Raw genomic sequence first — 11,584 nt, forward strand, 5'->3', positions numbered from 1 at the left:
GCGCCCCAGCCCTAGCCACCCTGTCCGCCCGCGTGTCCCGCCCCGGTGGCTGCTTCCCGCCTGCTGTCCTCTGAGGTCAGTCCCCCGCCCCGGGCAAAGCCCATTTAGTCCGCTGAGCAGGTAAGACACCGGCGTCCAAGTTTAGACGGCAGGAAGACCCGGACTTTGGGGTTTGCGATTCTTACGAGGCCGGGGGCTCAGAAGAGCGAGAGTTGCCAGACTTTGGTAGAAAGGGGGCGCCCTCTGTAGACCAGAATTTTCTGGTGCCCCTGGGGATCGGCTGCATGATAGCTGCTACGACTGGGCACAGAAAACGGGGTGCTCATGGGTCCCAGGTACAAGCCTGGTAGGTATTTGAAGCCCCAGGAAACACGTGGCACAAATCCCGGGAGAAACTTAGCCCGGAAGATATGGGGACATTAACTAGACACTGGTGTGAAGGAACCTTAAAACAAGATTGGGGGCTGGGTGCAATGGCTCACGCCTGTAATCCCAGCACTTTGGGAGGCCAAGCCGGGCGGATCACGAGGTCAGGAGTTCGAGACCAGCCTGGTCAATATGGTGAAACCTCGTCTCTACTAAAAATACAAAAATTAGCCGGGCGTGGTGGCGCCCACCTGTAATGCCAGGTACTCGGGAGGCTGAGGCAGAAGAATCGCTTGAACCCGGGAGGCGCAGGTTGCAGTGAGCCGATGTCGCGCCACTGCATTCCAGCCTGGGCGACAGAGCTAGACTCCGTCTCAAAACAAAACACCAAGATTGGCAACTTCAAAGAGGACGCACACATTCCAATAACGCCATCCCCCGGTAAAGGCCGCGCTCCGGGGTGGGTCTGCGGAGTTCCAGCCGAACCCAAATTGCCCGCAGGAGCCAGGGCTGCTCGGGGGTAGAAACTTGAACTTTGAGCCCCTCAGGCACTAGAGCCGTAAGGTCCCAGAGCCCCAAGGTTTTTTTCACCCTGTGGGGCTGTCTTAGGAAGCACCCGGGCCACATCCCGGTGAGGCGGAGGCGGGGAAGGAGTCTCCCCTCTCGGGGAGTATCCAGCTGTGCCCCGCCCACGCCCCGCTTCCTGATTGGCTCACGGTCCCGGACAAAGAAAAGTCTACATTAACGCTCCCGCCTTATTAACCCTGCAGTCACTTGCTGCTAACCTGCGATGTTAAGATGGGGTTTCTCCGGTCCGGCATGGTGGTTCATGCCTGTAATGTTCATGCCTGTAATCCCAGCGCTTTGGGAGACCGAGGCGAGCCGATCGCTTGAGCCCAGGAATTCATGGCCAGTCTGGGCAACAAAGCGAGACCTCGTCTCTGCAACAAAATTACAAAAATTAGCCAGGCTGCTGGCTTGCCCCTGTAGTCCCAGCTACTCGAGAGGCTGAGGTGGGAGGATTGCTTGAGCCCGGGAGACTGAGAGTGTAGTGAGTTGTCAGTGCGCCACTGCACTCCAGCCTGGGTAAAGAGCGAGACCCAGTCTCAGAAAAAAGGGGGAGGGGGGTTTCTCAACGTGGAACCTGTGGAGTCACCCGGGGCTTGTTGAAATGCAGATTCCTGGGCCTTACCCTTTCAGGAGAACCTGATTTAGTAGGTGAGGTTGTGAAATATGCTTTGTGAACAAGTGTTAAGGTTATCTGATGCCCCATGCTGTCTGAGAGGGCCTCAGTTCCTCAGGCCACATGCATTTGTACAACAAAGCTCGATCTTCCCGCAACGCTTTGCGCCCTCCTGAGCCCAGAGACGTCCCTCTTTCTCCAGGCCAGAGCTATTGGGACTGGCGGATCCTCCCACCCCAGCCGGATCTGGGCCATGGCCGAGCCTGGAGAGCGACTGCCAGAGGAGGTGCTGGCGCTCATCTTCCGCCATCTGTCCCTGAAGGACCGTGCTGCAGCCGCCAGGGTCTGCAGAGCCTGGGCTTCCGCTGCTACCTCCAGCGCCGTGTGGCACGACACAAAAATCAGGTGAGCCTGCTCCTCCACATCCCTCTCCCTGCCTGCCTTTCACCTTCTCTGTGGAGTCGTGGGCTAGGCAGAGATTCAGGTTGACTCCCCATATTAAAAAATAATCGCTGACATTTATTAACTGCCTAACACATACCAACCGTTGTTTTTAAGTGCCTTACATATATTAACTAATTTAATCCTTACAAAAACCTTGTGTGGTAGATAGGTATTATCATTACCTCCATTGCCCAGATAGGAAACTGAGGCAGAGAGACTTAATCACTTCCCACGGATCACTCAGCTAGGGAATGGCAGAGGCGGAATTCCAACCTAGCAGTCCAGAGGCCACGCCGAGACACCTTAGAGACAGCTGAGAAAGTCCAGTTCCTAAAATATCATTGGTTCTCCATACCCGGGTTTCAACCTGTGGCAGATGCCACTGAACTCTTCTAAAAGGATAGGATGGGAGTTCCCTCCTTTGGGGCAACAGGTGTGGTCTGGACAGAGAGGTGGGGAGGGAGGCAGGAAGTGGGATGGCAGCTGGAACCCAGCTAAGGGGTAGGTAGAGGCTTCTCCCCCGTCTCGGGGACTCAGCCGAGGCCTTTTCTGCACGACTGTAACCCAAGTTGCGAATGCGAGCTGGAAGGCATGCTGCCACCTTATTTGTCCGCCTGCCTTGACCACGTTCACAACCTACGGCTGGAATTTGAGCCATCGAGGGAGCCGAGTCGCCGGGCAGCCATCGAACTGCTGATGGCTCTGGCGGGCCGTGCCCTGGGGCTGCGAGGCCTCTGCCTGGAGTGCCGCGGAGAAAAGCCGCTCTTCGACTCGGGCCACGACGTCCTGGAGGCTGTGCACGCAGTATGCGGGGCGGCCCGCGAGCTGCGCCACCTCGACCTGCGGCGCTTGCCCTTCACGCTGGACGACGCGCTGGTGCTGCGGGCGGCGCGCAGCTGTCCCGAGCTCCACAGCCTTTTTCTGGATAATAGTACCCTAGTGGACAGCGTGGGTCCCGGATCAGTGCTCGAACTACTGGGGGCCTGCCCGCGCCTGCGCGCTCTCGGCCTGCACCTAGCCAGTCTGTCGCACGCCACCCTCGAAGTGCTGGCCGCGCCAGACCGCTCTCCTTTCGCGCTCCTGACTCTGCGCTGCGCGTGCCCCGATGATGCACGCGCGTCCCCCCTGCCCAACGAAGCCTGGGCTGCGTTGCGCCGCCGCCACCCTGGGCTGGCCGTGGAGCTGGAGCTGGAGCCCACACTGCCAGCCGAGAGCGTGACGCGCGTCCTGCAGCCAGAGGTCCCCGTGGCTGCGCTACGCCTCAACCTCTCAGGCGACACCGTAGGCCCAGTGCGCTTTGCGGCGCACCACTACGCCGCAACCCTGCGCGCGCTCGAGGTGCGCGCAGCCGCTTCAGCCGGGCTAAATGCCGCGCTGGAGGAGCTGGCGGCGCGCTGCGCGGGCCTGCGCGAGGTGCATTGCTTCTGCGTGGTGAGCCCCTCCGTGTTGGACGCCTTCCGCGCGCACTGCCCGCGCCTGCGCACCTATACCCTCAAGCTCACGCGCGAGCCGCATCCTTGGCGGCCCACGCCAGTGGCGTGATTGGGCGACTTCTCCCCCTGTTCCCGCGAACGTAAGCGCTCTGAGATGGGACGGGGGTGTCCAGGCGCGTCCTGACTGCTAGCACGTTCCTTCCGGATTGTTGCCCCCCGGGTCTCTACGGAGTGGGAACTATGGGATGGTATCGGGACCATTCCTGGGAGCCCTGAGTCCACTCACTGCTCACACCCTCTGCAGACGCCCCGCCCGCTCGGTCCTGGACAGACTGCCCGCCCTAGCCTCCACCCCTCTGCGGGCTCTGCAGCTCCGCGGCCCGGGCGCTGGGAGAGGGAGGGCACGGGCGCGGGCCGGGCCTCAGGGGTGAGTGTGAAATAAACAAATCCTGCAGCGTCTCTGCGTCCTGTGAAAGGCGGGTCGGATCTGAAAGGGGAGGGCGGGGAACTCGCGGAGGCCGGAGGAGCCATCCCGGCAGAGGTGGGGTTTCCTCAAGGTCCTCCGGTCTGACAGGGTGTGGAGGGTCAGGGGCGGGGCACTCACACCCTAGGAATGACTACGTCCCGGGGTTCGGCGGGAGGGGGCGTGCTTCCCCGCTTCACCCTATCCTCTCTTCTTGCTCTGCCTGGGGCTTCACTGTGTCTCTGGCCATCGCCTTCTAGGACTTGCCCAGCCCACACCAGGTCGCGCACCAGCGATTTCTCCCGTAGAACAAAGAAGGAAATAGAGGGACTGAGAAGGGTGGAACTCGAACCCATCTCCCACCTCACCCCACCCCACCCTACCTCTCCACTCCACTTCACACACCCCATCCAGCCAGCCCTTTCTGTCTGCTGGAGCCTCGGCCGCTGTCCGAGCCCCGCCCCGCAGGCTTGCACGTGGCCCCCGCCTGACCCGGCGCCCCGGGGCGGAGTAGGGCGGAGCGGGCGGCAAACGCAGCACTTTCCGTGGCTTTGACGAGCCCGCAGCGGCCGGGCCTGAGCGCTGAGCCGGGCCGAGACTGCACCATGCAGGAAGCGCCAGCAGTGCTGCCCACGGAGCCAGGCCCCAGCCCCGTGCCTGCCTTTCTTGGCAAGCTATGGGCGCTGGTGGGCGACCCAGGCACAGACCACCTGATCCGCTGGAGCCCGGTGAGGGCCGGGGCCCCTCGATTCCCCTAGTGGTCCCGGGGTCCCTCCACGTCAGTGAACACCCGTGTCCGCCCAACTCCCGCCTGAGACTAGGCCGTGGATCCCTGGATTCAGCCATTCAGGGTAGTTCACCTTGGAGTGAGCGAGATGGTTTCTTCTGGTCGAAGAAGGGTTAGGAGCCTGCATCCTGGAGATCTAGAGCCCGAGGGACCTTCGAGGCCATTTAGTTCCCACCCCACCCCATCGGATAGATAGGAAACCCGAGGCCAGGAGATGGGAAGGGCTGGTCTAGCTCAGGGTCACATTGCGGGGCTGGGGCCTACACCCCGTCAACCTCTCCTTTCTGAGAACGGAGTGTGGAGTTAGGGTCTGGCTGGGGGTAGGGACTCACTGTGGTCGCTCCAGGCTAGGCCTTGGAGCCCGTTCTGGCCTGGCCTCGACCCATATCCCCGTAAGCCGCAGGCCTGGACCCCAGAGTGAGCGTGAGCGAGTGCGCGCGCCGGAGCGCAGGACTGGCCGTGGGCGGGCACCGCTCACTCTCCTGGTCTCCGCCCGCACGGTGGGCGGGCGGCGTTCTTGGTAGAGCGGGACCAGTTTCCTCGTAAGCGACCAGAGCCGCTTCGCCAAGGAAGTGCTGCCCCAGTATTTCAAGCACAGCAACATGGCAAGCTTCGTGCGCCAACTCAACATGTGTGAGTCCCTAGGGCCGGGCGGGGAGCGGGGACTGGGGACTCGGTGCAGGGGATGGGGCGACCCACGCCCCCACGCCCCACTCCCCAGACGGTTTTCGGAAGGTGGTGAGCATCGAGCAGGGCGGCCTGCTCAGGCCGGAGCGCGACCACGTCGAGTTCCAGCACCCGAGCTTCGTGCGGGGCCGAGAGCAACTACTGGAGCGCGTGCGGCGCAAGGTGGGGGCGGCCTGCGGGAATGAGCAGAGCCGAGGAGGGGTGCTGGGGCTGCCGGCCTTGCTGCTGCGACCCAGTCCCGACGGTGCCTCCCACCCTCAGGTGCCCGCGCTGCGCGGAGACGACGGCCGCTGGCGGCCAGAGGACCTGGGCCGACTACTGGGCGAGGTGCAGGCTTTACGGGGAGTGCAGGAGAGCACCGAAGCGCGGCTGCGCGAGCTCAGGCAGTGCGCAGGTGGCGGGGAAAGAGGGGACGGGGTTGGGGGTTCGGGATGAGACCAAAACTGGCCGTCCGGTGGTTCTGGGCAGCTCCTTCCTCTGTCCAGCCCTGGCTTATGGGAGATCTCTAGATCATCGGGGTGGTCTCCTGGCTCCCCTGCCTCGCCATTCTGTGGGGGGTGGTGACTAGGCGAACTCTCAGATGCCTCTGCATCCTCCCACTCCTTCCCCAGGCAGAACGAGATCTTGTGGCGGGAGGTGGTGACACTTCGGCAGAGCCACGGTCAGCAGCACCGGGTCATCGGCAAGGTGTTCCTCTCCCCATGCTTCGCTTCTCCCTCCCACTCCTCAGGAACCCTATTCCGCCGTCCAGTCTCCCAGAACCCCTGTTAGACCTCCCTCCTTCACCTGGAAGTGCCTGGGGTGGGGGCGGGGTCCGAAGTATGCATTAACCCTTTGCTTTATCTTCAGTTGATCCAGTGTCTCTTTGGGCCACTTCAGGCGGGGTCGAGCAATGCCGGAGCCAAGAGAAAGCTGTGAGTGAGAAAGCCAGGAAGGCCCACACCCACTTCCAAGACCCCACAGAAGTCCCCTTGCAAGGATCCCTTCTCCTCCAGAAACTCCTTCACTAGCAATCCTCATCCCTCCCCCTGCACTACAGGCTTCCTCACCCCATCTAGGATCTGCTTTCCCCAACTCCGACACCTGATACACCCACTCCCATATCCTCCCATTCCTGGACCTTATTCCTAAATTCCAACCCCAGCAGCCCCCAGCCCCTCCCCTCAAAAAGCTTCCCAACAGCTGAGGGCCTGGGGCTCAAACCAGGTTCCCTCCCTCCCCTCTCTACCCCCAAAGGGCCCCCATCTCTGGGGGGAGCCCCTTCCACCTCCAGCATGTGACTGACGCCCTGGCAACAGGCCTCAGCTCTGCTGACTTGGCTGCTGGGGCCTGAGGGAGGGAGGGAAGTGCAGGCTGAGGGGCATGGGGGCTGACCCTGCCCCACCCCTGCCTGTTCCCTGCTGAACCACACAGGTCCCTGATGCTGGATGAGGGGAGCTCTTGCTCAACACCTGCCAAGTTCAACACCTGCCCCCTATCTGGTGCCCTTCTGCAGGACCCCTACTTCATCCAGTCGGTAGGTTTGTCTTCTGCCCCCTTCCTGAGGGCATGGCTGGGCTTATGGAGAGCCTGTTCCTTCTCCCCATCCCCTAAAAGGAAGAGAAGATGGAAGCCAGCCTTTCCCCCAACCAGACCCAGGCCCTCCAGCATGGACTGAACCTCCTCCCTCAAACCTCCCTTAGACCTGGCCCAGGTGGGTGTTGGTGGGGTTCTGGCTCTCCCTGTGCCTACAGGCCAAGGGCTGGGCCTAGCCTTCTACTTACAGCCCCTCCCAGAGACGACCTTGGGCCTCAGCCCTCACAGGGCCAGGGGCCCCATCATCTCTGACATCCCAGAAGACTCTCCATCCCCTGAGGGGACCAGGCTTTCTCCCTCCAGTGATGTCAGGAGGTAAGGGGGACAGGGCTGCCCCTGGGAGGCCTGTGGGGGAGGGGCTGGCAGCCCAGATGGCTGTGGGGGTAGGGGGAGAAGTCAGTGCCAGGGTCTGGTTGAAGCTTTTCTCCGGTGCAGGGAGAAGGGCCTGGCACTGCTCAAAGAAGAGCCGGCCAGTCCAGGGGGGGATGGCGAGGCCGGGCTGGCCCTGGCCCCAAACGAGTGTGACTTCTGCGTGACAGCCCCCCCACCGCTGCCTGTGGCTGTGGTGCAGGCCATCCTGGAAGGGAAAGGGAGCTTCAGCCCCGAGGGGCCCAGGAATGCCCAACAGCCTGAACCAGGGGATCCCAGGGAGATACCTGACAGGTGAGCAGAGCCCCGGCTGGACCAGGAGGCCTGTGATAGAACAGCCTTACCAACCCCCATAGCTTCCCAGCCATTTGACTCTATGATACTCACCTGAATTCTTGGCCCCAGCATCCAAGTCCCTTGGAAGGCAGAACCTCCCAGTCAGGGCACTCAGCATCTGTGGAAGAGCTCAGGAACCTACATATTAAATGAGTTCACTGGGGTGATTGTAAAGTACACAATAGTTTAAGAAGCATTGGTGGCCATGAGGTGGCTCATGCCTGTAATCTCAACACTTTGGGAAGCTGAGGCGGGTCGATCACTGAGATCAGGAGTTCAAGACCAGCCTGGCCAACATGGTGAAACCCCCCCGCAACTCTGCTAAAAATACAAAAATTAGCTGGGTGTGGTGGCGTGCACCTGTAGTCCCAGCTACTCAGGAGGCTGAGGCAGGAGAATCACTTGAACTTGGGAGGTGGAGGCTGCAGTGAGCCAAGACTGTGCCACTGCACTCCAGCCTGGGCAACAGAGAAATTCTTTCTCAAAAAAAAAGAAAGAAAGAAAGAAGAAACATTGATGTTAACATTTGCATAGGGAGGGAAGGGGTCCCAAAGCCCTAGCTCCACCACCCAAACTTCAGGTCCCAGGTAGGAAGCAGAGGCACTCTCTCTGTGCCCCTTTATGGCAGGGGTGGGGAGGCTAGGGGTGGAGGGAGGATGGGGTCCTCTCCTATCATTTTCTAAATGTTGGGGGATTTAAATCTCGATGTGTCTGGGTTCTTTGGGAACTTAATGCGGGGAGGGGTGGACACTGCAGGCCAAAAGCATTTCTCTGTGCACAGCGGGCCTCTGGGCCTGGAGAGGGGGGACAGAAGCCCAGAGAGTCTGCTGCCTCCGATGCTCCTTCGGCCCCCCCAAGAAAGTGTGGAGCCTGCAGGGCCTCTAGATGTGAGTACCCCTTCTGCTGAAGCAGAGGCAAGAGGCCTGGTGGGGTCTCGCTCTCTGTGCAGCCTGGGGAGGGCACCACTGACCCAGAGCTTTCCTCAGGTGCTGGGTCCCAGTCTCCAAGGGCGAGAATGGACCCTGATGGACTTGGACATGGAGCTGTCCTTGGTAAGAAGTGGGTCGGGGAGGGCAGAGACCAGGGTGGCTGAGCCAAGCCCTCTGGTCCATGGCTGTTCTCTGTGAGCCGGAGCCGTGTCTCCAGGAGGACTGCTGCAGCTGCCCACTTAGCCGCTAGATCCCCTCACCAGCTGCTCCCTGTGGTTCTCACATGTAGATGCAGCCCTTGGTTCCAGAGCGGGGTGAGCCTGAGCTGTCAGTCAAGGGATTAAATTCTCCAAGCCCAGGTAATGGTTGTGATGACTCCCACCTGGGAGAAGGCCTTGATTGGGCTGAGCTACCTTGATTGAGCAAGGGGGCAATCTGAAATTTGCAGGGAAATTCCGAGTACAGAGTGCCCTGCAGAGAGTTCCTTGAGCCACCCATGCCCTCACCACTGGGTGAGAGTGGGGAGGTTAAGGATGTTTCATCCTAACTGAGCAGAAGGCAGGTGGGCAGGGCTCTCCTTCCCTAAAGAAAGGAGGGGGAACCTTTCGCCTGGTGAACACTGCTCCACTTTTCCTAGGGAAGGACCCCACGCTGGGGGCGCCACTACTGCTGGATGTCCAGGCAGCCTTGGGAGGCCCAGCCCTGGGCTTGCCTGGGGCTTTAACCATTTACAGCACCCCTGAGAGCCGGACCGCCTCCTACTTGGGCCCGGAAGCCAGTCCCTCCCCCTAAGACCCTGGCCTCTGAAGGGGGCTGGAGTCAGTCCGCGGCTGCACACCCTTTTTGGCTTCCTGGCGCCCCCTGGTGGGGGTGAGCGAAGCCCCCACTACTCATCGTCCTCTCTCCACTAACCCGATTAGCCCTGCACATAAACTCCATTTTTTTTTCTGTTTCTGGTCTCTTTTCTCTATCGGCCAGGGAGCACAGGAGTTGTGGATGGGGGTGATTTTGCATTTGTAGAAGCGTTCAGACACTAGTTCTTTAATAGAGGAATCCCGGGAGGGTGGAGGTGGTTGGGGATCCGGTGCCTAGCTCCCCTGCCTAGGCCGGGATCCAGGGCTGGCGCTGGGCTGCTGCAATCTCTGGGAAACGGGGGCTTCTGGGTCACATTCAGCTCTGCAGTGAATGCGTTCTGTGATCCTGGGTGAGTCAGTACCCCTCTCTGAGCTTCCTCTGTGACAGGCAGGGAAGAGGGGTCGATGACAGGATAGATGCAAAGCACTTGGAAATTGGCAGGCCCTGAGTGGGCACTGGACGTGTGGGGCCGCGGGCCGAACTGACCCCTCCCGGCCTCATCTCCCGGTGCGCCCCAGTTGGGGAGGGAAAGTTGAATACGTGCACGTCCCCAGCCAGCGCGCGGCCTCCGCGGCGTGGCTCCCAGTGCCCGGAGAAGAACCCTCACCCTCCCTATTCCCAGCAGCCCTGGCCGCCCCGCCCCCGCCCCCGCCGCAGCTGCTGCACCCACCCCCCGCCCTGCCCGGCCCTTTCTGCACCGTCATCTCCTGCCCCGCCGAGGTTCGACCCGTGAGTGGGGCCGCCCAAAACGGGCCAGACCGGGAGCCCCACTCCCAGCTGGGGGAGGGAAGGGAAACCGAGATTGGGCAGAATCAGCGCCCCGCCACCAGCAGCGGCACTGGGGTGGGAAGGTCTGTGGGCCCCGCCCTGCCCCTGGACTCTCAGGCTCTAGGGCTGGGTGGAGGGAGGTAAGGGGATCCGTGCGGTCGCACATGCGCAAAGGCTCCGCAGTGTCCCCAGACCCTGGCTCCCTGGCCAAAGAGCCCGAGCATCGAGGTGGGGTTGGAGTCTGGGACCCAACTCCATGCGCCACCACCTGGCTCTCTGGGAAGCGTCTGACCCGTCACCCTCGAAGGACTGACCGCTAAATAACTTCGGTATTGAGAACTGTTAAATCCTCGAAGGGAGAGCCCAGACCAGCTGGAATCTACCCCCCAGACAGGAAAAAGAGCAGGACTTGGGGTCATAGGAGGAGAAAGCTAACATGAAAACAACTTAGGCTGGAGTAGAGAGAAGGAGGGGCCAATCCAATCTGCACCCTCCCTGTGTCTGTCCCGAGTAGGTACTCTCCCCTTCTCCCTTCCTGTGTCCACCGATTGGAAGGACACTCTTTGGAAGCCTCAGTTGAGGAAAGTAGAAGATCTGCGTGTACACAATGCAGTGATATTGGTTATGTGGTGGTGAGGGCATATGTTTGTTTACTGGGTACACAGAACAACCACCCGCCCTTGGGACACTTAGGCATTGGTGTAGACAAGGGAACATTTGAGTCGTGGAGGATGGATAGGTCCACGAAGTGAAGGGAGGGGAAAAGGATTCCAGTCTTAGTGATCAGCATCAGCAAAGACTCCAAGGTGCCAAGGCCATAGTGAGTTCTCCCAGCCCTGACTGGTGGAGGGAAGCTGGGAAGGGCCTGGCTGTCCAGGGTGGTGGAAGGAGGTTAGAGTAGCCAGACCAGATAGTTAAGCTCTGATAGGCAGTGGGGTGGGGTGGGGGGAGGTAGATAGGTATTTAGGATGGAATTCTGCTAGACAGGAGAATATAGTTCAGTTCCTCATAGTTCAGGCTGGAGCAAGTAAGATTCCAGTTTTACCACTGAATCTCTGAGCCTATCTCCTCATCTGTAAAATGGGAACAGTAATCCTAGCCCAGAAAGTTGTCAAATTCACTATGCTGTGGGGTCTAGTGGAATGGGAGTGAGAGGGGCTCAGAGGGACTATTACAGGACATGAGGTGACCGTGGTGGGGTGGTGAGGCAGCAGCTGATGTATACTCACTGAGAAGTGGAGAAGCAAGACCTGTCACAGACGGGACATAAAGAGAGATGGAGGTGGCTCATGTCTGTAATCCCAGCACTTCAGGAGGCTGAGGCAGGTGGATCACCTGAGTTCAGGAGTTTGAGACTAGCCTGACCAACATGGAGAAACCCTGTCTCTA

At 60.5% G+C, this 11,584-nt stretch overlaps 2 protein-coding genes across 4 annotated transcripts; both read left to right on the forward strand.

Annotated features, from left to right (window-relative positions):
* Positions 1–30: 30 nt before the first annotated feature.
* FBXL8 (F-box and leucine rich repeat protein 8) lies at positions 31–3,881 on the forward strand. Of its 2 annotated transcripts, XM_012468256.2 has the most exons (3): positions 31–120; positions 1,752–1,954; positions 2,563–3,881. In XM_012468256.2, the coding sequence occupies exons 2-3, from the start codon at positions 1,803–1,805 to the stop codon at positions 3,533–3,535; spliced, it is 1,125 nt and encodes a 374-aa protein (XP_012323679.2). In that variant the 5' UTR covers positions 31–120; positions 1,752–1,802; the 3' UTR covers positions 3,536–3,881. The 2 variants fall into 2 exon arrangements, with proteins under 2 accessions (XP_012323679.2, XP_012323677.2); XM_012468254.2 differs by lacking the exon at positions 31–120 and having other exon boundaries at positions 1,471–1,954; positions 2,563–3,780.
* Positions 3,882–4,494: 613 nt separating this feature from the next.
* On the forward strand, positions 4,495–9,516 carry HSF4 (heat shock transcription factor 4). 2 transcript variants are annotated; one of them, XM_012468253.2, is made up of 13 exons: positions 4,495–4,617; positions 5,201–5,309; positions 5,398–5,525; positions 5,625–5,749; positions 5,975–6,050; positions 6,213–6,277; positions 6,777–6,879; positions 7,115–7,253; positions 7,478–7,601; positions 8,425–8,530; positions 8,630–8,695; positions 8,862–8,931; positions 9,210–9,516. In XM_012468253.2, exons 1-13 carry the CDS (start codon positions 4,495–4,497, stop codon positions 9,362–9,364), a joined length of 1,389 nt encoding a protein of 462 aa, XP_012323676.1. In that variant the 3' UTR covers positions 9,365–9,516. The 2 variants fall into 2 exon arrangements, with proteins under 2 accessions (XP_012323676.1, XP_012323675.1); XM_012468252.2 differs by having other exon boundaries at positions 7,129–7,253; positions 7,374–7,601.
* The last annotated feature ends 2,068 nt before the right edge of the window (positions 9,517–11,584 follow it).

This window comes from Aotus nancymaae, unplaced genomic scaffold, assembly GCF_030222135.1.
Source record: "Aotus nancymaae isolate 86718 unplaced genomic scaffold, 86718_ANA_hifiasm-v0.15.2.pri h1tg000030l, whole genome shotgun sequence".
Taxonomy (NCBI): domain Eukaryota; kingdom Metazoa; phylum Chordata; class Mammalia; order Primates; family Aotidae; genus Aotus; species Aotus nancymaae.